General features: G+C 44.3%; 1 protein-coding gene across 1 annotated transcript in view; it reads left to right on the top strand.

Annotated features, from left to right (window-relative positions):
• Positions 1–26,484, top strand: part of PALLD (palladin, cytoskeletal associated protein) — a 400,580-nt gene that overhangs the window by 166,596 nt on the left and 207,500 nt on the right. The window contains exons 4-8 of the mRNA XM_082656727.1: positions 6,275–6,341; positions 13,570–13,675; positions 14,988–15,062; positions 19,162–19,303; positions 19,886–19,909. Of these exons, the coding sequence (XP_082512853.1) occupies positions 6,275–6,341; positions 13,570–13,675; positions 14,988–15,062; positions 19,162–19,303; positions 19,886–19,909 (414 nt within the window). The remainder of the gene's footprint in view (positions 1–6,274; positions 6,342–13,569; positions 13,676–14,987; positions 15,063–19,161; positions 19,304–19,885; positions 19,910–26,484) is intronic.

Genomic DNA, 26,484 nt, shown 5'->3' with positions numbered 1-26,484 from the left:
TGTGAGGTGCCAGGGAGCCAGTTCCTGGAAAAAGAGAAGGAAACGGCCTCCGCCCACAGTGTGCAGGTGGCGAAGAGCTGCTCTCAACAGTTGCACGGTAGAAATGGGACAGGTGAGCACAGACGTGTGAACTACACGTGGACATCCCACGTTTGCATCCCTGCCGCCCCTCCTGACCCTGTCGTGGACGGCACAGATCTTTACAGCTCGGGGAGCACCGAAGGGGGCAGGAGGGGGGTTCCCAAGTGTGCGATGAGGAAGCTGGGTTACACCCAACCCTGACCCCGTGGTCGGGGAGTTGAGCTGAATGGGGGTGGAGGGGACGGCATAAAGACGGTGGGGAAGGGCAGGAATTCTGAGCGTGGCGCACGCCGGCAGACCCTGTGTGATGTTTATTTGTAGGTTCTCCAAGCTTGTCACAATCAGATAAGACGTGTGCCCCTTTTAAGTGACATTTCAAAGTGTGTGGAAATGTTATACAAGGAACGGTCCCTGTGGCTGCAGCAGGACAAAGCCGATCTGAGCGAAAGTTTCCTTCTGCTGGATCTGGAAGACTTGCTGTGAGAAGCTGATGGAGTCTAAGCTCAGCTTTGCGCATTCTCCACAGTATTCATTTTTAAATATCCTTCCTGGTATTTTCTGGCCAGCCCAGCTCCCAGCTCCAAGACCCAGAACCGCGACTGGATGGCTCTTTGCTTCAGTTTCTCCATCTCTGCCTGGAGAAATTGATGTTCTCGTAAGAAATGAGTGAGTTAATCACCTAGAGGGGGACCGACACACAGTGTGAACTATTGTTGCTGTTATAGAAATAGCACATTTTCATTTTAAAAAATCTAAAACATGGAAATAAAGATATAAAAGTCATGTGTAATCCCACCACCCTGTGTCCACCACTCTTAAAAATTTTTATTGTTCAATCTTTTATCTAAATGTGTTTATTATAGTCTACATACTCTTTGGTATATATTTTTTTAATTTAATTTAATCCGTCATGAACATCTATGCCTGTCATTGCAGTTCTTTAAAACTCATTTTAATGCTTTTATAGTCATTCATCATTTATAAATTTTTAAGTCATTGGCATTGCTTCAATTACTCTTATCTGAGACAGCAAATGGTTGTTTCTGGTAGTTATAGCAACTGAGAAAGGAGAGGGGAAAAATGAGTAGTGAGAGTGGGGAGCAGAGTGTATTTACGCCTTAATTTTGAAAAACAAACATGGACCAAACGATGAACTAACTCCATGGCTGGATTCACTAAAGTCACTCAGGGACTTAAAATGTAAATATAAATAAAGATAAATAGATAGTTTTTTTTAATGGTTAATACCTGCTTTTAGGAAGACTTCCTATTTTCTGAATTTGAAGCTGTATTCAGTTTGCTTCCACTCAGAAATATAGCCTTTTCTATATTGCTAAGGTAGATATTAGATTGACAAAAATAAAAATAATTAAAACATGGTGTTTCCATGAATATGGGGGAAATGGGCATTTTGACATACAGTCGTCCCTCAGTATCCGCAAGGGGATTGGTTTCAGGACCCCCCAGGGATACCAAAATCCAAGGATGCTCAAGTCCCTTATCTAAAACGGTGGAGTATTAGCATATAACCTACGTAAACTTTAAATCATCTCTACATTACTTATAATACCTAATGTAATGCTATGTAAATAGCTGCTGGTGGGCAGCAGAGGCAAGTTTGCTTTGGGGAACTTTCTGGACTTTTATGTGTATATATTTTTTGACCTGTGGTCGGTTGAATCCACAGATGCAGAACCCGTGGATATGGAGAGCCGACTGTATCTGTATTTTACACACCTTTCTGGGGAGATGTTTAACATGGAAATAAATATATCTGTTGATAGTAGAATGAAACAAATTCTGGTAAATCGCCACAAATGTATTCGAAGCAGCCATTAGAAAACTATAAAGCACGTTTATTAACGTGGAAAGGCACTTCACAATGTATTGAGTGGGGAGAAAACAGAAATTGAACAGTATTATGTCATAATATTATGTTTATTATACGTGTGCACAGGGGTAGACTTCAGCAGGATACGATCCAACGTGTCTGGGTGGTGGTATTCCGAATGATTTTTTTCTTTAATTTTTGCTATTGTGCCTTTTCTGGGTCTTTTCCTACAAGGAAGTATTACACGGGGTAAGTTTTTAAAATGGTGAGGGAGCACCTTTTAAAGGCAAGATGGGAGGCTCACGGTTGTGACTTTCCCGCCTGCTCTCCATCACTAGAGCAGCTCAGGGACCACCAGCATTGATTCCCCACTGCGTGGAGAACAGTGTAGACACAGGTGACCTGTAGGCAGGTGAACAGTTGATGAGCAGACGGGCAGGGGGTGACCACAAGTGCTGGGACCCTGCCCCTTTTAGCTGGGATTTGAGAAACAGACACGGATGAATGTGCCCCTGAGCCAGGGGTGTTCTCCCCTGCCCAGTAGGTGCAGAGCTGGGGACCGAGGGGTGGGGACAGAAGGGGAGTGAGGGGGGATCGCCCTGGGGGAAGGGGGCCTGCAGAGCAGCTCTGTCCCCACCTCAGGTGGGAGGTGACATTGAGATCCCAGCAGGCTCGGTCAGGTGTGCAAAAAGCAGCAAGCGCATCCTTATCCAGTGGACGTGAACCTCTCTGGTCCTTGTTTCCCGGCAAGTCAGTGAGGAAAAAGCCTCAACAAAGAGCGAAAGCGATAATGGCTTTTTAGTCATCAGAGGGGATTTTCCCGGTGATCTAAACGTTGGGAATCAGATGAATAATAGCTATTCCTCTCCCCGGCTTCTGGCCGCTGAGTGTCTCTGGTGCCGTGCTTGGGGCCTGCCTGCTTCCGAGGGCTCTCCGGGGTCTGGGGGGCTGCCCGCCCTCGGGCCACGGTGACCTGCTGACCCCAGCCTGCTGGGGTGCCAGCGTTTCTCCTTGTCTGTCACCTGGTTTTGCTGCTTTGCTGTTTGTCTTGCTCGGTTTCCCTAGTTCCTCCTGCACAGGTAGTTTGCCCCTCAACCACGCTCGTGCCCAGACACCAAGTCCAGCCGCGCTGGCCGGTGTGAAAACCCACCCTATGTCCCTGGCCTTCCCCCCCCCCAAACCCGCAGCTGCTCGCTCGTCCCCCAGCTCACCCCCTGTCACTCATCCCAGCAGAATCACCAGCCTGCCCTGAGCACCGGAGACAGCGGCTGGGGGCGGGGACGCGTGGTCTGGGGGAGCCGGGGCCTCAAGTTCAGACCCTGTGCCACTGCCGTGCAGTCCCGTGGCCTCACGCGGCCCCTTCCCCTCCCTGGTTCCTCGGGTCTCTGGTCTGTAGTTGGACACAGCGTCCCCTCTTAGTGAGGCTCATCATCGTGATGACCAAACAACGACGCAGCCGATGGCCAGGCACGTGGCACTACTCAGAATGGGTGTGCCCTTCCTGGCCACACCTCAGTCCAGTCCTCAGAGGTGTGGTATCCTGAGTGGCTGAGCAGCTCCGAAGAGGCAGCACAGAACATGTCCGGGCCACTCAGAAAGGACAGAAATCAAGGAGGGACCCTGTAGGCGCTTCCAACCAGAGCAGATGATGTAATTAAAGGTTCAGACGTGGGGAGAGGCCAGGAGGGGGCGCTCTCCGCTCCTCTGATCTTTATCCGGAGCCCCTGTTGGCAGAGGCTCCCTTGCACCCTGCATTCCCGTCCCTCCCCGGACCCCCAGCTTTATGCCGTCCCATTTCACTAACCACCACGTCATGCGTTTATTTGTCTGCGTCTGTGTCCGCATAGAATGGAAGCTCCCCAAGGGCAGGGAGGGGTGTGCTCTTCACTCCAGCATCCTTGTTACACAGCCGGGTGTGCACGAGACTAGTGGAAATAGCAGGCTTTTAATTTACTGAGCAGAACTCATGGGTCATCTAAGTTTATTATTTTGTTTCAAACAGGAAAGGTGTGTTACAGGAAAATTAACCTGACATAGATGAAGACAAATTTGAGAGAGGGATTTGGGAGGACAGGGTGGTCTGTGTGTCGTGATGGTCCAGGACTGGGGATTGCTGTAGAAATAAATAGGAAGGACCACAAACACCCTGCGGTCACCTAAGCAGGGCTTTTACCATCAGTAATAGCAGGAAAGCCATGGTAGAGAACAGTCACGGGAGGGAGCACGAGGCACTCTTGCCAAGAGAATTAGGTAAACGTGTACATTCTCAATGTATCAACAGGCAAATAGAACCAACTACAAAGAGCACAAGTATACAGCAGCAACTAACACAACAATGTAAAGCAATTATACTCCAATAAAGATGTTAAAAAACAAAAAAAAAGCACATGTAGTGTGATTGCATTTGTACAAATACATGCACAAATATACAGCCATCCCTCCTCATCCGAGGTTTCACTTTCCGTAGTTTCAGTTACCACGGTCAACTGTGATCCAAAAATATACGGAAAATTCCAGAAATAAATGGTCAGTTTTCAATTTTGCCATCTGAGCAGTGTGATGAAATCGCTTGCCTCAGCTTCGACCGCCAGGATTTGAGTCATCCCTGTGTTCAGCGTGTGCTGCCTGTTAGTCACCTAGGTTGTCATGCTGACTGTCCCAGCGCTCGTGTTCACTCACCCTGATTTTATTGATACTAAAAATGGCCCCAAAGCACCAGAGGAGTGATACTGGCAGTTTGGACGTGCCAGAGAAGCCGTGCAGTGCTTCAAGTGAAAGGTGAAAGTTAATAAGGAAAGAAAAGAAAAAAAAAGTATGCTAAGGTTGCTAAGATATACGGTAAGAACAAATCTTTTGTCCGACAGGTTGTGAAGAAGGAAAAAGAAATCCATGTTCGTTTTGCTGTCGTGCCTCAAACCCTAAATGTTACAGCCACAGTGCATACATAAGTGCTTAGTTAAGATAGAAAAGGCATCACATTTGTACAATAAGATGTTTTGAGAGAGACCACATTCATATAACTTTATTATCATTTTTGTAATCATAATTGTTATATTCTATTTTATCATTAGTTATTGTCGTTAAACTCTTACTGTGCCTAAATTACAAATGAAACTTTACCTTAGGTGTGCATATTTAGGAAAAAGAGTACTAACAGGATTTGGTGCTATCAGTGGTTTGGGGGTCTTGGAATGTTATCTCCCTTCAATAAGGGGAGGCCACTGTATGTTTGTTAATACATTCAATTTATCTGAAAAATACAAGCCAGACTGTTAGCGTGTGCAGAATGGCACCAGGGAAGGGACCTACTGGTCTTCAGTATTACATCACACAATTCTGTGCTACTTGGTTACTTTTCTATAAGCGCGTATTATTTTACATTAAGATATTTTAAATAGATAATTTAAATAACTCGAGTTAAGTATGTCTCATAAAAGAAGTATCAAGTATGTACTTTTGGGGCTTCCCTGGCGGTGCAGTGGTTAAGAATCCGCCTGCCAATGCAGGGGACATGGGTTCAAGCCCTGGTCCAGGAAGATCCCACATGCCGTGGAGCAACTAAGCCCGTGAGCCACAACTACTGAGCCCGCACACCTAGAGCCCGTGCTCCGCAACAAGAGAAGCTACTGTGAAGAGAAGCCCACACACCACAACGAAGAGTAGCCCCCACTCGCTACAGCTAGAGAAAGCCTGCACACAGCAATGAAGACCCAACGCAGCCAAAAATAAATTAAAAAAAAAAAAGAATGTACTTCGAACCATCACAGTTATTTTAAGTATTACCTAAAATCTCTTGTCACAAAATACATGAGCATTAAAATGTAAGGACAGTTTGCATTTTGGGCTAAAAATCCAACAAGGGGACCCATAATCTAAACACAATAACGAAGCAGATGAATTTGGGAAGGAATGATCCAAAATTAGAAACCCTCCTATTCAAGAATGAAGCCATATCAGAGTCAGAAAGCATCTCCTAATTAATGAGAAATGAAGGTATTGGTGATCCACACCATGTAATCTTCTGGGAAAGAGTTGAAGTTTAAAACTATGGATGTTCTACACACAGACACACATGCATTTATTTCATAGTTGGGAAGCCATTTAAAATCGTGGTTGTGACGGCCAAAGGGACAAAAATGAAACTGGTAATAAATCTGACACTAAACCCATACTGCTTTGAAGAAAGCTTTTCTTGGTGGTTCTGTTTTTACATGATTATCTGAAAAAACAGTCTGAGTAGAAATGGTCTGAACCATTCTCTATTTCAGAATAAGACTTTGTACATTATTGTCTGAGTGAAGAGCATTACCTTTGGAAGCAATTATAGGTACTACTTACATCTTTTTTTTTTTTTCCACTCAGGTGCCAGTTCAACAGATTCTGACAGTGAAAGTTTAGCGTTCAAATCAAAACCTGGAGCCATGCCACAGTAAGTACCTACAGTTCCATCAATTATAAGCAAAGGCTGTCAACAGAGTTGTGCTCTGTGATGCCACTTGTGTTGTGCTCTGAGGAGGTCAGCTGATGTCAATCAAGAACCAAATGCTTGAACCTAGAGCACAGTTTTTAACTTACGAATTCGAACTTTGAAATCCGCATTTCATTATCGATGTGCCAGAGGCTAACCGTCCACCATGTTAGTTTCAATGACAACTAACAGGTTATAAATGTATGAAAGGAGCACTTGTGTTGAGGGAAAATCACTTAAATCATTACTAAAACGTAAATGTCAACCAAGTTATCCATACACATTAGAACATATCTAATTAGGCCAGAAATGGGCTTCCATTTGGATGAAGTCTATTTCTAGTTAGATCTTGTCATGAAAATCTCAAAATTGAGTTTTTCCTACGAAGACATACAATGTTAGTATCTTAATCATTTTGCAAAAATAAAGTAAAATTGTTCCCATCCTCCCTGGGAGCAAAGACTGCCATCGCGTTCGTCCTGCCTGCTGTTTACTGCAGAAGATCTGAGGAGGCATGAAGAATACCAATGTCCAGGATCCACCACCAGAGAGCTGGCATCTGGGTTGGGCCCTCAGATGTAAAGGACTTTATTCTGCATTTGTGAATCCAAGCAGTTGTATTTTGCCGTGTGGCTGACAGTGTCTTGGTGCCCCGACCCAGTGTCAGGCCTGAGCCTCTGAGGTGGGAGAGCCGAGTTCAGGACATTGGTCCACCAGAGACCTCGCGGCTCCACGTAATATCAAACAGCGAAAGCTCTCCCAGAGATCTCCATCTCAATGCTAAGACCCAGCTCCATCAAAGACCAGCAAGCTACAGTTCTGGACACCCTATGCCAAACAACTAGCAAGACAGGAACACAACCCCACCCATTAGAAGAGAGGCTGCTTAAAATCATAACAAGGTCACAGACACCCCAAAACACACCACTGGATGCAGTCGTGCCCACCAGAAACACAAAATCCAGCCTCATCCACCAGAACACAGGCACCAGTCCCCTCCACAAGGAAACCTACACAACCTACTGAACCAACCTTAGCCGCTGGGAGCAGACACCGAAAACGACAGGAACTACGAACCTGCAACCTGCGTAAAGGAGACCCCAAACACAGTAAGTTAAGCAAAATGAGAAGACAGAGAAGCAGACAGCCAATGAAGGAGCAAGGTAAAAACCCACCAGACCAAAAAAATGATGAAACGGGCAGTCTACCTAAAAAAAATTCAGAGTAATGATAGTAAAGATGATTCAAAATCTTGGAAATAGAATGGAGGAAACACAAGAAACGTTTAACAAGGGCCTAGAAGAACTAAAGAGCAAACAAACAATGATGAACAACACAATGAATGAAATTAAAAATTCTCTGGAAGGAATCAATAGCAGAATAATTGAGGCAGAAGAACAGATAAGTGACCTGGAAGATAAATTAGTGGAAATAACAACTGCAGAGCAGAATAAAGGGAAAAGAATGAAAAGAATTGAGAACAGTCTTGGAGACCTCTGGGACAACATTAAATGCACCAAAATTTGAATTATAGGGGTCCCAGGAGAAGAAGAGAAAAAGAAAGGGACTGAGAAAATACTTGAAGAGATTATAGTTGAAAACTTCCCTAATATGGGAAAAGAAAGAGTCAAGTCCAGGAAGCACAGAGAGTCCCATACAGGATAAATCCAAGGAGAAACACACCAAGACACATATTAATCAAACTATCAAAAACTAAATAGAAAGAAAAAATATTAAAAGCAGCAAGGGAAAAACAACAAATAACATACAAGGGAATCCCCATAAGATTAACAGCTGATCTTTCAGCAAGAACTCTGCAAGCAGAAGGGAGTGGCAAGACATATTTAAGGTGATGAAAGGGAAAAACCTACAACCAAGATTACTCTACCCGGCAAGGATCTCATTCAGATTTGACAGAGAAATTAAACCTTTTACAGACAAGCAAAAGCTAAGAGAATTCAGCACCACCAAACCAGCTTTACAACAAATGCTAAAGGAAGTTCTCTAGGCAGGAAACACAAGAGAAGGAAAAGACCTACAAAAACAAACCCAAAACAATTAAAAAAATGGTAATAGGATCATACATATGAGTAATTACCTTAAATGTAAATGGATTAAATGCTCCAGTCAAAAGACATAAACTGGCTGAATGGATACGAAAACAAGACCCACATATGTGCTCTCTACAAGAGACCCACTTCAGACCTGGGGATACATACAGACTGAAAGTGAGGGGATGGAAAAAGATATTCCATGCAAATGGAAATCAAAAGAAAGCTGGAGTAGCAATTCTCATACCAGACAGAATAGACTTAAAAATAAAGACTATTAGAAGAGAGAAAGAAGGACACTACATAATGAACAAAGGATCAATCCAAGAAGAAGATATAACAATTGTAAATATTTATGCACCCAACACAGGAGCACCTCAATACATAAGGCAAATGCTAACAACCCTAAAAGGGGAAATCGACAGTAACACATTCATAGTAGGGGGCTTTAACACCCCACTTTCACCAATGGACAGATCATCCATAGTGAAAATAAATAAGGAGACACAGCTTTAAATGATACATTAAACAAGACAGACTTAATATTTATAGGAATTCCATCCAAAAAAACCAGAATACACTTTCTTCTCAAGTGCTCACAGAACATTCTGCAGGATAGATCATATCTTGGGTCACACATCAAGCCTTGGTGAATTTAAGAAAATTGAAATCGTATCAAGTACTTTTCTGACCACAACACTGTGAGACTAGATATCAATTACAGGAAAAAATCTGTAAAAAATACAAACACATGGAGACTAAACAATATACTACTAAATAACCAAGAGATCACTGAAGAAATCAAAGAGGAAACCAAAAAATACCTAGAAACAAATGACTTTTAAAACACGATGACCCAAAACCTATGGGATACAGCAAAAGCAGTTCTAAGAGGGAAGTTTATAGCAATACAATCCTACCTCAAGAAACAAGAAACATCTCAAACAACCTAACCTTACCCCTAAAGCAATTAGAGAAAGAAGAATAAAAAAACGCCCAAAGTTAGCAGAAGGAGCTAAATCATAAAGATCAGATCAGAAATAAATGAAAAAGAGATGAAGGAAACAATAGCAAAGATCCATAAAACTAAAAGCTGGTTGTTTGAGAAGATAAACAAAATTGATAAAACATTAGCCAGACTCATCAAGAAAAAGGAAAAAAATCAATAGAATTAGAAATGAAAAAGGAGAAGTAACAACTGACACTGCAGAAATACAAAGGATCATGAGAGAGTACTACAAGCAACTATATGCCAATAAAATGGACAAGCTGGAAGAAATGGACAAATTCTTAGAAAAGCACAACCTTCAGAGACTGAACCAGGAAGAAATAGAAAATTTAAACAGACCAATCACAAGCACTGAAATTGAGACTGTGATTAAAAATCTTCCAACAAACAAAAGCCCAGGACCAGATGGCTTCACAGGCGAATTCTGTCAGACATTTAGAGAAGAGCTAATACCTATCCTTCTCAAACTCTTCCAAAATATAGCAGAGAGAGGAACACTCCCCAACTCATTCTACGAGGCCACCATCACCCTAATACCAAAACCAGGCAAAGATGCCACAAAGAAAGAAAACTACAGGCCAATATCACTGATGAACATAGATGCAAAAATTCTCAACAAAATACTAGCAAACGGAATCCAACAGCACATTAAAAGGATCATACACCATGATCAAGTGGGTTTTATCCCAGGAATGCAAGGATTCTTCAATATATGCAAATCAATCAGTGTGAGAAATCATATTAACAAATTGAAGGAGAAAATCCATATGACCATCTCAATAGATGCAGAAAAAGCTTTCGACAAAATTCAACACCTATTTATGATAAAAACCCTCCAGAAAGTAGGCATAGAGGGAACTTTCCTCAACATAATAAAGGCCATATATGACAAACCAACAGCCAACATCGTTCTCAGTGGTGAAGAACTGAAACCATTTCCTCTAAGATCAGGAACCAGACAAGGTTGTCCACTCTCACCACTATTATTCAGTATAGTCTTGGAATTTTTAGCCACGGCAATCAGAGAAGAAAAAGAAATAAAAGGAATCCAAATCGGAAAAGAAGAAGTAAAACTGTCACTCTTTGCAGATGACGTGATACTATACATAGAGAATTCTGAAGATGCTTCCAGGAAACTACTAGAGCTGATCAATGAATTTGGTAAAGTAACAGGATACAAAATGAATGCACAGAAATCTCTTGCATTCCTATACACTAATGATGAAAAATCTGAAAGAGCAATTAAGGAAACACTCCCATTTACCACTGCAACAAAAAGAATAAAATACCTAGGAATAAACCTACCTAAGGAGGCAAAAGACCTTACGCAGAAAACTATAAGACACCAATGAAAGAAATTGAAGATGTTACAAACAGTTGGAGAGATAAACCATGTTCTTGGATTGGAAGAATCAACATTGTGAAAATGACTATACTACCCAAAGCAATCCATAGGTTCATTGCAATCCCTGTCAAACTACCAATGGCATTTTTCACAGAACTAGAACAAAAAATTTCACAATTTGTGTGGAAACAAAAAAGACCCTGAATAGCCAAAGCAATCTTGGGAAAGAAAAACGGAGTTGGAGGAATCAGGCTCCCTGACTTCAGACTCTACTACAAAGCTACAGTAATCAAGACAGTATGGTACTGCCACAGAAAGAGAAATATAGATCAATGGAACAGGATAGAAAGCCCAGAGATGAACCCATGCACATACGGTCATCTTATTTTTGGTAAAGGAGGCAAGAATATACAATGGAGAAAAGACAGTCTCTTCAATAAGTGGTGCTGGGAAAACTGGACAGCTACATGTAAAAGAATGAAATTAGAACACTCCCTAACACCATACACAAAAATACACTCAAAATGGATTAAAGACCTAAATGTAAGGCCAGACACTATAAAACTCTTAGAGGAAAACATAGGCAGAACACTCTATCACATCAATCACAGCAAGATCCTTTTTGACCCACCTCCTAGAGAAATGGAAATAAAAACAAAAATAAACAAATGGGACCTAACTAAACTTAAAAGCCTTTGCACAGCAAAGGAAACCATAAACAAGATGAAAAGACAACCCTCACAATGGGAGAAAATATTTGCAAATGAAGCAACTGACAAAGGATTAATGTCCAAGATTTACAAGCAGCTCATGCAGCTCAATATCAAAAAAACAAACAACCCAATCCAAAAATGGACAGAAGACCTAACTAGACATTTCTCCAAAGAAGATATACAGACTGCCAACAAACACATGAAAGCATGCTCAGCATCACTAATCATTAGAGAAATGCAAATCAAAACTACAATGAGGTATCAGCTCACACCCGTCAGAATGGCCATCATCAAAAAATCTAGAAACAATAAATGCTGGAGAGGGTGTGGAGAAAAGGGAACCCTCTTGCACTGTTGGTGGGAATGTAGATTGATACAGCCACTATGGAGAACAGTATGGAGGTTCCTTAGAAAACTAAAATTAGGGCTTCCCTGGTGGCTCAGTGGTTGAGGGTCCACCTGCCAATGCAGGGGACGTGGGTTCATGCCCCGGGCTGGAAGGATCCCACGTGCCGCGGAGCGACTGGGCCCGTGAGCCATGGCCGCTGAGCCTGCGCGTCCGGATCCTGTGCTTCACAACGGGAGAGGCCACAACAGTGAGTGGCCCGCGTACCGCAACAAAAACCAGAAAACTAAAATTAGAACTACCATACCACCCAGCAATCCCACTACTGGGCATATGCCCTGAGAAAACCATAATTCAAAGAGTCATGTACCGCAGTGTTCACTGCAGCTATATTTAAAATAGCCAGGACATGGAAGTGACAGATGAATAGATAAAGAAGATGTGTCACGTATATACAGTGGAATATTACTCAGCCATAAAAAGAAACGAAATTGAGCTATTTATAGTGAGGTGGATGGATCTAGAGACTGTCATGCACAGTTAAGTAAGTCAGAAAGAGAAAAATAAATACCGTATGCTAACATATATATATGGAATCTAAAAAAAAAAGAAAAGGTTTTGAAGAATCTAGGGACAGGACGGGAATAAAGACGCAGACGTAGAGAATGGACCTGAGGACACGGGGAGGGCGAAGGGTAAGCTGGGACAAAGTGAGAGAGTCTCATGGACTTACACACCACCACATGTAAAATAGGTATAGTGGGAAGCAGCCGCATAGCACAGGGAGATCAGCTCGGCGCTTTGTGGCCACCTAGAGGGGTGGGATAGAGAGGGTGGGAGGGAGACGCAAGAGGGAGGAGTTATAGGGATATATGTATACGTATAGCTGATTCACTTTGTTATACAGCAGAAACTACACACCATTGTAAAGCAGTTATACTCCAATAAAGATGTTTTTTAAAAATAAATAAATAAAGTAAAATCTACCGAAATTTTGTAGAAAACTCCATGGACATCGAGATCGTGGTAATACACTTCATTGATTTGCTAGTATATACATAACAATTGCAGCCATTTAACATCCAGCAGTCACTGAACATTCATGTTAAAGGGACCTTAATAAGACCACATACTGTGCCACCTGTGCATGCAGTCAGCTATCTCAGGTTTAGTGAAGTGACCTGAGTCGCTTGAGATTACACAGCCCATGACTTAGCAAAACTGGGCCTGGAAACATGTCTAAGTTTTATGCACCAAAGCAAAAATTCCAAGATACTCTTGACTTTACACAGTGAGAAGCCAGAACAAAGAACAGCTGCTAGACTGAAAATAGACCATGAGAACTCTGCATTAAGTATAGAACCCCCAACCCTACACGTTTTACGTATCTGCTTAGTGTTAGAGACTGACCTTTTTCCAAGTATTTTCTTTTCTCTTAGGATTTCCAGTTCAGTAATTTCAGCTGTCTGGTAAGAGCTGAGATACATAGTTACATGCGCTATTTTTCCTTTTTCTGTGTGTTTATTTTACTAATGTCTAGGGCCATCTGTGCCTATACTGACCGCCGCTATTCTAACTGTAGGTCGTGGGTCCTGATGTCGGAAGCACTTAGAGTTGAAGCGGGTTGAGTAGACATAAAGAAACTGGGCTATTCTGTGGACTTGTTTCAAAGAATACTTCCTGCTTAAAAAATTCTGAGTGAACCCTTGGCCCCTTATCTTCCAGGGCTCAGAAGAAAACAACTTCCGTTTCCTTGACGATAGGATCATCATCTCCAAAGACAGGGGTGACCACAGCCGTGATTCAGCCACTGTCTGTCCCTGTTCAACAGGTAAGTGTTCCACAGCCTACAAGGAGTCAAACTCACTGAAGAATATAACTAGTACTCCCTTGAAATATTTTCTAAGTGGACACAGAACTGGGAGATAAGAAAATGGTAAATAAAGTTCTTCCTTTTAATGCACTAAAAATAATCTCTAATCAAAGACATGCCACAGGGCTTCCTTGGTGGCGCAGTGGTTGAGAGTCCGCCTGCCGATTCAGGGAACACGGGTTCGTGCCCCGGTCCGGAAGGATCCCACATTCCGCAGAGCAGCTGGGCCCATGAGTCATGGCCGCTGAGCCTGCGCGTCCGGAGCCTGTGCTCCGCAACAGGAGAGGCCACAACAGTGAGAGGCCCGCGTACCGCAAAAAAAAAAAAAAAAAAAAAAAAAAAAATGCCACCGATAAATCAATATCTGCATTTCCTTTGGGAATTTCTCTTTCTAGCAGGCAATACTCTGATAAAATGGCATCTGTTTTAGCTATTACTGTTGGATTCTCCCCGTATGAGCCATCTTCTGTGTAGCCAAATTCATTAGCTCCTTTAAAACAAAGTAGAAGACTAGAAAAGTCCATCTGCCGACAGAAGTTTTCCCGTCCTCTAAGAGCTAAACAGATAATACAGAAAAAAATTCGCATTCCTTCCCTTCACCATGCAGTTTTATCCTGCTTTTTTATTTCATTGTAAGACTGCTTTATCCAAGAAAGAAAAGCAGTTAGAAATGACTGGAAAGTCATTGTAGTAAGTTTACTTTGAAAACACAAACATGAAGGTTTTTTTAATGTAAAAGATTAAAATCTAGATGTTTCTGAATCAACTGTGATACTTTGTGCCGTGACGAGTATCTTCAAACCCAACACTTTTGAAATGTGAACTCATTCGTACCTCCTGTGTCTAAGGAACATCAGTGTGCCCTCCGGCTACCGGGCACCCATGGGTATTTTAGAAATTCTAGTATGTGACTCACTCTGTGATGTGTAGCGTACACAGCCAGTGAAGAAAACACATCTGAGATCATAAACTGGAAAAGAACCAACCAGTAGAAGTTACTCAGTGATGGCACGTATAGTAGATATTTCCTTTAAACCCCTAACCCAGAGTGGACTTTACAGAAATAGTTGTGATTAAGGCAGTGGACTCCTTTTAGTATTTGATATTTAAGTATTGGTAAGTATGTAATGAATGCTAAGCCCTGTCAGCGGCCGTGCTGTCACCCACACGGGTCCTTCTTGGGCACCGTCCCGGTAACGCCAGGTCATAGAGCCTATCTTTTCAGCGGTTCGTATGTTCCAAGTTTGACCCACGTGCCTCTGCTTTTCAGGCTCCCAGCCCCACCTCGTGCCTCTGCCGGCCAGATGGACCCACAGCCGCCTGCTTCCCGCCTGTTTTCACCAAGGTCTGACATCTGTGCGTCTCATTCAGTGGGTCTGCTCTGGGCCTTAGGTTCCATTCCCCTGTGGCTTCGTGGAGCAGTGTTTAAAAATTACAACGAGTGGATGAGCAGGCCCTTTTCATGGTTACCTTTGGGCTGAGTAGATATTTGTTGTGCAGCTGCTGTGTGACCGTAATTTGTAAAGGGTCTGAGAGAGGTGGCCCTGCTCACGTTGGACCTGACAGAGCTCAGAATAGACTGGGAAACAGTACGAGAAACAACACAAAATGCTGTGTAGGGAACTGGGAGAACCGGCAAGTTTTATAGACATTTTTTTAAAAAACTGACTAATTTTCAGTTTGTCCAAGTTGGTGTTTTGTGTTGCCAAGCTGATGACGTGCATTTCGTTGGTCAACAGTTCATCTCAGAAATGGTCCCATGTAATATTTCTTCTCTGTTTCCTACCCCACTTTTTGAGAAAGTTATAAACTTTATTTTTTTTTATTGGAGTGTAGTTGATTTACAGTGTTGTGTTAGTTTTAGGTGTACAGCAAAGTGATTCTGTTATACATAGACTTTTTTTCAGATTCTTTTCCCTTATATTATTACAAAGTATTGAGTATAGTTCACTGTGTCATATAGTAGGTCCTTGTTGTCTATCTCTTACACATTGTAGTGTGTTCATGTCAATCCCAAACTCCTAATTTATCCCCCCTCCTTTCCCCTTTGGTAATCATGAGTTTTCTATGTCTGTGGGTCTGTTTCTGTTTCGTATATAAGTTCATTGTGTCATTTTTTTTTATTTGAAAGACATTTTAAAAGGCACAAGTAAAGGGAGAGGTGCACCGTGCCTGTGCACCAGTACACTGTCAGAAGTCATGACCCTAGACCAGTCTCTAAATTCAATGCAAATCTAGCTCAAATTCCAACAGGTTCCTTGTTTTTATTTGTGTTTGATGTTGAACTTGGCCGTTTGATTCTAAATATTTTGTGGAAGAAAAAGCGGCTCAGAGCAGCCAGGGCCCTCCTGCACAAGCAGGAGGAAATGGTGTTAGGGATCTGAGATGTCAAGACTTCCCAAGGCCAGAGCATCAGGAGAGCAGTGCTGGCTCAAGGCTGGACAAACGGACGAACGAGGCCCAGAGAGCGCCCACAGGACACCCCAGGAACCCACGGTCACGGGCAGGGTGGGTTCTTCAGCAGAGGTGGGCCCCGACCTCAAACTTTTCACAAAAATCAATTCCAAGTAACTAAAGACAGATGTGAAAGCAGTTTCTATAAACCCATCATCTAAAAGCTATAGATCTGCAAGGAGCGAAGAAGAGCATCTGAATAGTCTTCATGTAGGGAATGATTTCTCTTTCCTAAGCCAGCCTGCATCCCGCTTGCTTAAAGACCTTTTCATAAATAGGGTATTGACCGGAGGATGCAACAAATGATAATTGTTGACAGCAACATTGAAGTCGCCTCCCAGGATAAAATACCCAAAAAGAAAGAAAACAAGGCATGTCAAACCTGCCAACAACCGTGTTGGTGTAACAGCCCACGAGGTCGTCCATCCTTTGGTGCTTAGAGCAGGAGTTGTTTACGGAGGGGTGGGCACGGCACGTTTACCTGTAGTTTAAGAGTTTTTCTCAAGCAGCCTCATGAAACTGGCTGGGAAATCTGTGTTACCTGCCACACTATTGCTGGGGACACAGTTGATTTTGGAGCCAGGGCCCCGTGATCAAGCGTGTCCTGGTGGCACCAGGGAGGGGAGAGGCCCCGAGAGTTTCCTTTCCTCCCTCAGGGCCGCGGAATTCCTCCAGGGCCATGAGAGACCCTCAGTTCCAGGCACACACCCTGTTCCTTTCCCCTGCAGTGCAGTCCAGCTCCTGAGACAGAGGTTCCAGCAGCAGTGTCCCCCCTTCCCCAGAGAAAACCAGGAAGCGTTCTCTGAGCTTAATAGAAAGAAAAGCAAACCAGAATTCAGCATTTTTACAAAGCTTGAGTTTTTAAGTCGCAAACTGTTGAGTGGCCGGAGCTCAGGGCCGTGTCCCCGTGCCTGCAGCTCCATGTCCTGGGTCTGGACAGTGGATGTCTCCCCGTTCTGCGTGGTCTTCTTCTTCCTCACTGGCACCTGCGCCCTTTCCCTGTGGGCGGCGCCTCTCCCTGCTCTGCACTGTCCTTTGGGGGCCTGGGCTCTGGCTCCGGAGGGGATGGTGGTGACGGGGTGGCCTGGGCTTTGCAGGTCCACTGGCGCCTCCATCCGTGCTCTCCCACGTCGCTGGGAAAGGTTCCCCGGGGCTGAGCCGGAGCCGCGGAGCTGGCGGGGACAGCGGGGCTGTGAGTCACAGGGACACACATGGGGCCAGGAGAGCGGCCTGCCCCGTGTGGCGTTTCTCCCCAGAGCGGTGGACCCTCCAAGGAATCTCAGTACCAGGTGGACCTGACAACGAGAGATGCTCTTCTGTGGACCCTGAAACACCCAGGGGTCCCAGAGTCTGCCGAGTGGACGACCCTGACTGCCAAGGTCAGCCTCTGAAGGTGACTCTTGGCCTCCCTTGGGGTCCTCACTGTGGTTCCTACGAGCGAACCGTGTTGGCGGTGGCTTCTGTCAAGAGAAGCAGCTCACTGCGGGGGCAGGTGGCAGCCCTGGGCTAACTGCAGAGGTTTGACCGCGTAAAGTCTTCGGCATCTTCCCATTTACCACCTGTGTGGTTTTCCAGCGCTTGAACTAAATGCATAATCCTAGGAGCAGACAGTCCCCCTGTGGTGTCTGAAGGCTCACACATGAAGAATATTTGTGCAGCATCTGTAACGTGCTGTGAACACTTCCTGGACAAGCCGGGGGCGTGGGTTCGTCCGTCCACACAAGCTGGACCCCGTGGGCCGTATCTTCCCTGCTGATCTGCTACATTAGCGCTTTCTTGACCGATCAGAAAGTGAAAGTCAATTTAAAACCAGAGATTTTCCTACAGTTAAAAATAAGGGTGGAGTGAGAATGCGCTCAGAAGTAGGAAATAATCTTCACCTTTCCATTAAAAAAAAAAACCAAAAAAAAGACCTTAGCCACCAAAATTCTCATGAAATGCCTTCCCAGACTTCGCAGTAGACTTTTATGGTCCTGCCCGCATCATGGACTTTGAGGATTCCCACGGGGCCGGGGCACACACACTGCAGGCCAGTTGCTGCAGGGTCTGTTGTTCCCAGCACACCATTGGCTGGCTCTTCAGAAAAATGTAAAAAGCAAAAACAGAAATAGAAGGAAAAAAAAAACAAATTCCTGATGTGAATTCGTTTGCTTTGGGTCTCTGCATAGGTGGATTACTTGATCATATTTGACATCTTTTAAGAGTTCTTCGTGTCCTTTATCAGATGCAGTACTCTGTAGTCAGGAGGGTAGATAGCCAGAAAGTTTCAGTGGGCCCGTGGCTAAGCAATTGCAGAGGGGAAGGGCAGAGTGCTGACACCTGGAAGGGGCCGGTTATTCCTTTGGTATTTAATAGCCAGTTTACAAGCTTCACGTCTTTGCATCTGTGAAGCCAAACGCATTTCTGGTCTGTTGGGTTGTAAACATTTATTGGGCTGGAGTTGGAGTAGGTGGCACCAGGGTGACAGCAGGGGAAGAGGCAAGGAAGGTCAGGCGGGGGAAGTGCTCCTGTCTTCTTATTTCACTCAGAATCTCCAAATGAGAAAATGCCAACCCTCATCCTGGTAAAGCGGACCCAGGAAGCTGGCGGGCAGAGGTGGCGCCCCGTGACAAGCTCAGAGCTTGGGAGACAAGTGGGGTCTCCTTGCCTTCCTGTCTGGGTCTCTCAGGAATCTACACTCAGATGGAGTGCGATTCTTTAAAGACGTTTGCATTCCACCAGCTCACTCTTCAGTGTAGATAAAGGTACCCGTTACCATAAAATTCCATGAATACTAGAGCCGTACCTTTGCTGGGTGGGCCCAGCGTTTCTGCCGGCCCCATGGGAAGCCTTACTCACTTCATTACATGCAGTTAAAGGTGTTTCTCCTGACCTGGTTTTATGATGCAAAGCCTGCGTTTGCTTCTCTAAGGTTGGGAAGTGTTGCTCTCTGTTGTGAAGCTGGGTGAGACCACACCAAGGCCTGACGTGCACGGATCCTTGCATTTCAGGAGCTGCAAAGCATCTCAGCCTCCAAGGGACAGGCAGCCGTGCTGGAGTGCCGGGTCCGAGGCACGCCCCCGCTGCAGGTCCAGTGGTTCCGACAAGGCAGTGAAATCCAGGACTCTCCAGACTTCCGGATCCTACAGAAAAGTAAGGAGAGGGGCCTGTCCCACCACCCCCAGGTCTGACCAAGCCCTCTTGTCCAGCTCCAGGAGAACCGGGAAGGGCTTAGTCACTGAGATGCATGGATTTCTTCCTTCCTCCCTCCCTCCCTCCCTTCCTTCCTTCCTTCCTTCCTTTCTTTGCGTTCTATTTGTTTTAATATTTAATTTTTACTTTATATTGGAAGATAGTTGATTTACAGTTTTGTGTTAGTTTCAGGTGTACAGCAAGGTGATTCAGTTATATGTATACATATAGTCATTCTTTTTCAGAGTCTTTTCCCATGTAGAATATTACAGAATATTGAGTAGAGTTTCCTGTGCCATACAGTAGGTCCTTGTTGATTATCTATTTTATATACTGTAGTGTGAGATACATAGATTTCTGTTCTCCTAGTGTGGAAGACGTGCAGGGTGCAGCACATTAAAGCCACCCTGATGGAGTTTGTCTTCACCATTTCTGCAGACATGTCGTAGACAAGGTCACAGAAAAAGATGGGTAGGTTTAGTATGAACGGAAGCCCCGTCTAATGCTCTGTTTTGATTTCTTTTTTTCTCATGTGGGAAACAGAACCTCGATCCACAGCTGAACCTGGTAAGAAGCTTTTTCTTTTTGGGAATGTATCTCTTTGGTTTCAATAGCTCTTTGTTTCCGTTTTGAAGCCATAAGCAGAACAGTGTTTTTGCAGTTCCCTGGAAATGTGAAACCCCCTTACAGACAATATCTTCTTTATCGTGGGGTCTGCACGCTGCGTTTTACATCAGGTTCTTTATTAGGGAAACATGAAGTTCCATTCAGACAAGAAGGTCAGGCTCAGTGACTGAAGGCTTTTAAAACTGTAGTCTGTTATACTCAGAAAGCAAGCTGAGCTCAGGATGAAAAAATATCCTGTTAAGATTCCAGGAGAAAAGAGTGATCTGCGGCATATTTCTGCTGACCAAAAGCCACCAACAGCTAGACCCCAGCCTGGAAATGCACCTCACGGGAAAGCAGCCCGAGGATGTCAGCAGAGTGACCACCGGGCGTCTCTCATTTATGTGCCCTGACCCATGAGCGCTTCCTATGCTGCACCAGGAGGAAAGGCATCTTGCCCTGGAATTGCACATCCCTGGGCCTCGTCAGAGCTGTGTGGTCCAGAAGCCCAGGTGTCCTCCCCTCCCGCCTTGCGCTTCTTGTCTTTTTATGGCTCCTCATAGACAAAAACAATGTTTATAAGAGAAGCAGAAATTTTTGTCCGGGTGTTTCACAGTACATCCACCTCGAAGACTACTTTCTTAGTATCTTTCACATCAGCAAAGTCAGCAGTTTCACTCCCTTCTTGCCAAAGGGTGGAAAATGTGTGTCTCTGCTTCAGCATCACGCAGACCCGGCTGCACATCTCTTGGGAGCCAGACCCGGCTTGGCCTTTCTCGGGGATCGAGGTGGCTCCTGGTCAGAGAGACCGAGGTCAGTCCTGAGCCTCTCACATCCGTGCACCGGGGCCTGGAAAGCACAGTGTGAGCCTGTTAGGGTCCAAAGCGGAAGGGATGCTGAGTGTCATCCTGAGGGAAAAACTGGAATTGATCTGATGCCTTCTTTTTTTAAATTAATTAATTAATTTTTATTGGATTATGTAGTTAATTTACAGTGTTGTGTAGTTTCAGGTGTACAGCACAGTGAATCAGTTATACACATATATATATCTCCACTCTTTTTTAGGTTCTTTTCCCATATAAGTCATTACAGAGTATTGAGTAGAGTTCCCTGTGCTGTACAGTAGGGCCTTATTATCTATTATATATATACAGTAGTGTGTATATGTTGATCCCAATCTCCCAATTTATCCCTTCCCTCCCCTTCCCCCTGGTAACCATAAGTTTGTTTTCTGTCTGTGACTCTACTTCTGTTTTGTAAATAAGTTCATTTGGACCATGTTTTTAGATTCCATATATAAGTAACGTCATATGATATTTGTTTTTTTCTGACACTTCACTCAGTATGACAATCTCTAGGTCCATCCATGTTGCTGCAAATGACATTATTGTGTTCTTTTTTATGGGTGAGTTATATTCCATTGTATATAGGTACCACATCTTCTTTATCCATTCATCTGTCGATGGACATTTAGGTTGCTTCCATGTCCTGGCTATTGTGAATAGTGCTGCAGTGAACATTGGGGTCCATGTCTCTTTTTGAATTACGGTTTTCTCTGGATATATGCCCATGACTGGAATTGCTGGATCATATGGTAACTCTATTTTTAGTTTTTTAAGGAACCTCCACACTGTTCTCCATAGTGGCTGTACCAGTTTACATTCCCGCCAATAATGTAGGAGGGTTCCCTTTTCTCCACACCCTCTCCAGAATTTATTGTTTGTGAGTTTTTGTTGTTGGCTATTCTGACCAGTGTGAGGTGATACCTCATTGTGGTTTTGATTTGCGTTTCTCTAATGATTAGTGATGTCGAGCATCTTTTCATGTGCGTATTGGCCATCCGTGTGTTATCTTTGGAGAAGGGTCTATTTAGATCTTCCTCCCATGTTTTGATCGGGTTGTTTGGTTTTTTTTCTATTGAGCTGCATGAGGTGCTTGTATATTTTGGAGACTAATCCCTTGTCGTTCGCTTCATTTGCAAATATTTTCTCCCACTCCGTGGGCTGTCTTTTCGTTTTGTTTATGGTTTCCTTTGCTGTGCAGAAGCTAATTGGATACCTTCTTGTTGTGAGTTACATACACCCAGACCCCACCGCCCACCTGTACGGTCCCCACGTCAGTTACTGTGGTCACTTCTCAAACTGTGGAAACAACACAACTGCATGTTTTGCTGTGACATGGCTTTGTGTAAAATTGCACAGTGCTGTTCCCTGATACAGGGGACTTCTGAGACTCAATCTCCTTCATGACCTGATGTGGAAATCCTATAGGGGGTTAAGGCATATCTTTTACATTGCTGTTTTAAATAGACTAGGCAGACATGGATAGATAGATAGATAGATAGATGAATGGATAGATGGATAGATAGATAGGTAGATATAAAAGTAGGAACCAAATATCTCCTTTATCCACAAGAAAGTTTGTGTGAACAAATCTATGGAGTAGGTTATCTCTTCTGATGCTATATGTACAATAATACTAAAATCTTGGGCCAAAAATTCTGAAGGCATTCCTGGTGGAATGGATTAAGACTGCTTTGGTCTTGCATTTTGGATTCTGTTTGAGTTCATGCCACTCTTCTTTCATCCTGTTTTATCCAGTGTCATCACCCACACAGGTGATATGACTTATTAAATGTCTCCTGTGATCTGTGTTGGAAAATCATAAACTAAGCATCATCTGAAAATTTAAAACACTGGGGAGAAACTGCATAGTTTAGTTTCTGAGTATGTGTGTGTTTGAAAATTGAAAGCTCTCAACACACCAACTAAGAAGGAGTATTTGGGTGAGGAGGGAAGAGAGAAACTCCTTCAGCCCCTCCACCACCCCTCAGACCCCATACACGCCTGTCTCAGTCGTGTTTGCTGTTTTGCTTCTAGAATATAGTTTTTGTTGTTGTTGTTGTTGTTGTTGTTGTTGTTTGCGGTACGTGGGCCTCTCACTGTTGTGGCCTCTCCCATGGCGGAGCACAGGCTCTGGACGCGCAGGCTCAGCGACCATGGCTCATGGGCCCAGCCGCTCCGCGGCACGTGGGATCCTCCCGGACCGGGGCATGAACCCGCGTCCCCTGCATCAGCAGGTGGACTCCCAACCATTGCACCACCAGGGAAGCCATAGAATATAGTTTTGATCATGAATTATTTAGTGAAACCAGTCCTCAGCATCATCATGGGGTAGTCTGACCTCTAGAATGTTCTTAAATGCCTTTTGGTTTAATGTGGCAAAATCATGCCAAGAAGAGCGGGAGACGGAAGGTCTTCCTCGTAAACTGCACGTCCTAGCAGCGTAAGAAAAAGTCTGCCTTCGCTGTGTTTGCTGAAGTTTCCTATTTTTCTTTTCCCTTTGGTTCGATCTGGAAGCATTTAAGAAAACAGACTCCTCCATTCAAACCACAGTAATAGCGCTTGCTGAAGACAGATAATTCTTGATAGAGCGATATTTCAAGCAAATCTGTCAATCCAAGGCAAACACGTACATAGTCAGGAGCTATGAAAAACAAGACACCATTAGTCTTCCTCGACCTCTGATAATTCCTCCACAATTATATTCTCCACGACATGGTTGGAATTGCTTCCTTTTTTTCATACAGGACCATTAAAACACTCTGCCTCAGAGAAATTCCCTGGTGGTCCAGGGAGTCGGCACTTCCACTGCCGTGGTCCGGGTTTGATCCCTGGTCAGGGAACTAAAATACTGCAAGCTGAGATGCGTGGCCAAAAAACAAAAAAATACCCTTCCTCAGAAATCTACACTTGACACGGAGAATAAAATAAAACCCACACGCATGAACGACTGTTCAAGTGACTGCTCACATGAGTTGTGATGAGTTAGAACTTTAGAACAAGCACACACTGACACATATTTGTAGTTAAACAATGTCCTGACTTGCCTGACAGAACCAGGTATGATTACGATTCCTTTACTACTAGGCGAATGTTTTCTAACATTGACTTGAAGTTGACCATTGATGCTTCCAGGGGAAAAAAACAGAACATGTATTGACTCTTTCACTGTCCTTAAATGACCTGATGAACTATTGCATCCAATACACAGACCTCTCAACTACTCAACCTTAGAGAATGTACGTAGGAACTGGCTTCCCTTGTGGCTGTTTTTTAGCCACTGTTAAATGGAGAGGAGGAAAATTGACATGACTGCGATACATCTGAGGCAAGAGATGAATTTTACAGAACTAGGTCGGAGATGTTCTCCAAATGCTAAAATATAAGTAGCCTTTGAAATTCAGAACATACCTGAGCATTCTGGTTTTCCTGCCCTCTCTCCCCTTCCTGACATGATCACTGTTGCTCTCTCCCTGCTGGCTGGCCTCCCTCCCTCCCTCCCTTTCTTTCCCATATCCCCCCTCATTTATTTATATATCTCTTTTTTTCTTCTCTTCACTCTCCTTCTTTTTTCTTATTCATGGGCAAGATATTTTAAAGCCCTAGAAATGAAACTGAAATGCACTAGTGCCTGGTCACAGCCCCCGTAGGGATTAGATGTTTAGATAAGGAAGGAAACAGCCCATTCCCTGTGATGCATTTGTGCAACGGAAACAGGTTTTTCTTGTCACTCCTCTGCTGGGTCTGTCTGATGTGTTTTCCACTCCTCTCTTGTCTAGACAGAAGTCAGCTTGCATCACCCATCTTCTCAGACAGCTTTGTGAGTCCATAGCAGTCGGCTTACTCAGAACCCACATGTGTCTGTCATGGTACCTGCTCTGGCCTCCTTCGTTGACGTTCCGACTTTACCCTGATTGCATCCTTCAAAGACCAGTGGGGGGGGGGGGGGGCGGGCAGGGCCACAGAAGACTCCTTCGACAGCTGTCCGCGCTCAGGTCCTGACTCATACGTCTGCAAACAGCCACAAACTGTATCGCATTACTTCTAGAGCACTATCTCATGACACGCAAAATCGAAACTCCAAAAACCAACGTGTCTTACTGGTTGGGGAACGGTGCACATAAAAGTGCGGTGCCCTGACTTTCAGTGTGCCTCCAGGGCCACCCGCCCTCCTAGATCTTGGAGAGTGGAATCTGTGCTTTGGTCCCGTGAGTCACGATGTGAAGGAAATTATAGTTTAAATGTACTGAGGTGCTGAGCAGTAGGAGGGCCACGGTGAGGATGTTTGAATGAGATTCCAGGTTAAGATTGGAGTAAGCAAAAGTGGGTTGGGTAAAGCCTGTGGTTCCCAAACCGTGTGGCAGGGCGCCCTGGGTGCCACACCATCCGGCAGAGGTGCTGGAGATGCTGGAGATTTTTGACAAACACAGTGACACTGGACATCTCATGGGGACGACTGCCGGCTTGAAACAGTTCCATCGTTACATCACCCTACATTCTCTGCTGTGACGTCATATCTTTGTGAAACTGAGTTTTTGGTGTGTGTGTGATAAAAAGCAAGTCCCACGTGAAAATCGGGTGGACTGTGAAAGCAGGCTGGCTGGGTCCCATCTGATTCCAGGAGGGATTGTGCCCTCCCAGCATATAAACACATCCATTAGTAAGTGATTGTGGTGATTTAAGAATAAAATATTGGTATTTTTCCTTCAATTTATATGTATTTTTTAAAACAATAACTAACTTGTTAAGACCTAAATATTATTACGTTCTTTAGAAAGAACTGCTTAACGAAGGAGGCTATTCAGTATGTCTTTAGGTTTTGGAGCACCGTAAAAAATGACTGAGACACTTAGGGTCTCGTGAACCTAGAAGGTTTGGTGAGAAATCTCTGGGGAGAGAGGGAAAGGCACCAAGACACCAAAGGGAAAACTGCGTGACTGTTGGAACCCTGAGATCTGCGTGCCTCTGCCCTGCCGCCCCAAACTGGCCTCTAGAAGGCCAGCCTGGTGGAGACCGAAGGGCTCATTTCTGGGTGATGGCAGCATCCCAAGAGAAAAAAATCCATCCATAGTGATGCGGGAGTTTCTCCAAGACAGAGGCCATCTAGATTACACCCCGGGGAAGGCCAGGGCGAACGGCCGCTCTCTGCTGTCCAGATTCCCGTCAGCTCAGAGCCACGTCGGACAAGAAGAGATCAAAGGTGTCTGAAGAAACCTCCCTCTGGGATGATACAGGAGAGCACGAGCAACTCCCCAGAAAGCAGCTTGGAGGAAGCAGACTTGCAAAGAGAAGAAGATGTAAAAACAAAGCAGCGCTCTCGTCGGAGGGGTGAGAAAATCAGCGCATCCAAGAAGAAAAAATAACAGGTATAAGGGGGGAGGAGAGGAGGGACGTTCAGAACACAAGGCGTGCTTGCGATGAAAAAGCTGGTAGCAGAAATGAAAGTTAGGAAATGTCTCGCAAAGTAGGAGAAAAAGGCAGAGAAGGGATGTAGAGAGAAAAGGTAAGGACATTAGATGGTAGACCCGCCCCGGTAGACTACATATTCATAAGTAGGATTCCAGGAGAAGAGGACAAAGGGGAGAGATTATCCATGCAATTTGTTTTTCATTCCCCACACGGAAGGATATCAGTTTCCAGATTGAAAGGACCCGCTGAGATCACAACGTATGAAAACACATTGACAGCGGTGTG

The sequence above is a fragment of the Grampus griseus genome (genome assembly GCF_964374135.1).
Source record: "Grampus griseus genome assembly, chromosome: 6".
Taxonomy (NCBI): Eukaryota; Metazoa; Chordata; class Mammalia; order Artiodactyla; family Delphinidae; genus Grampus; species Grampus griseus.
This window is presented reverse-complemented; position numbering and strand designations above follow the sequence as displayed.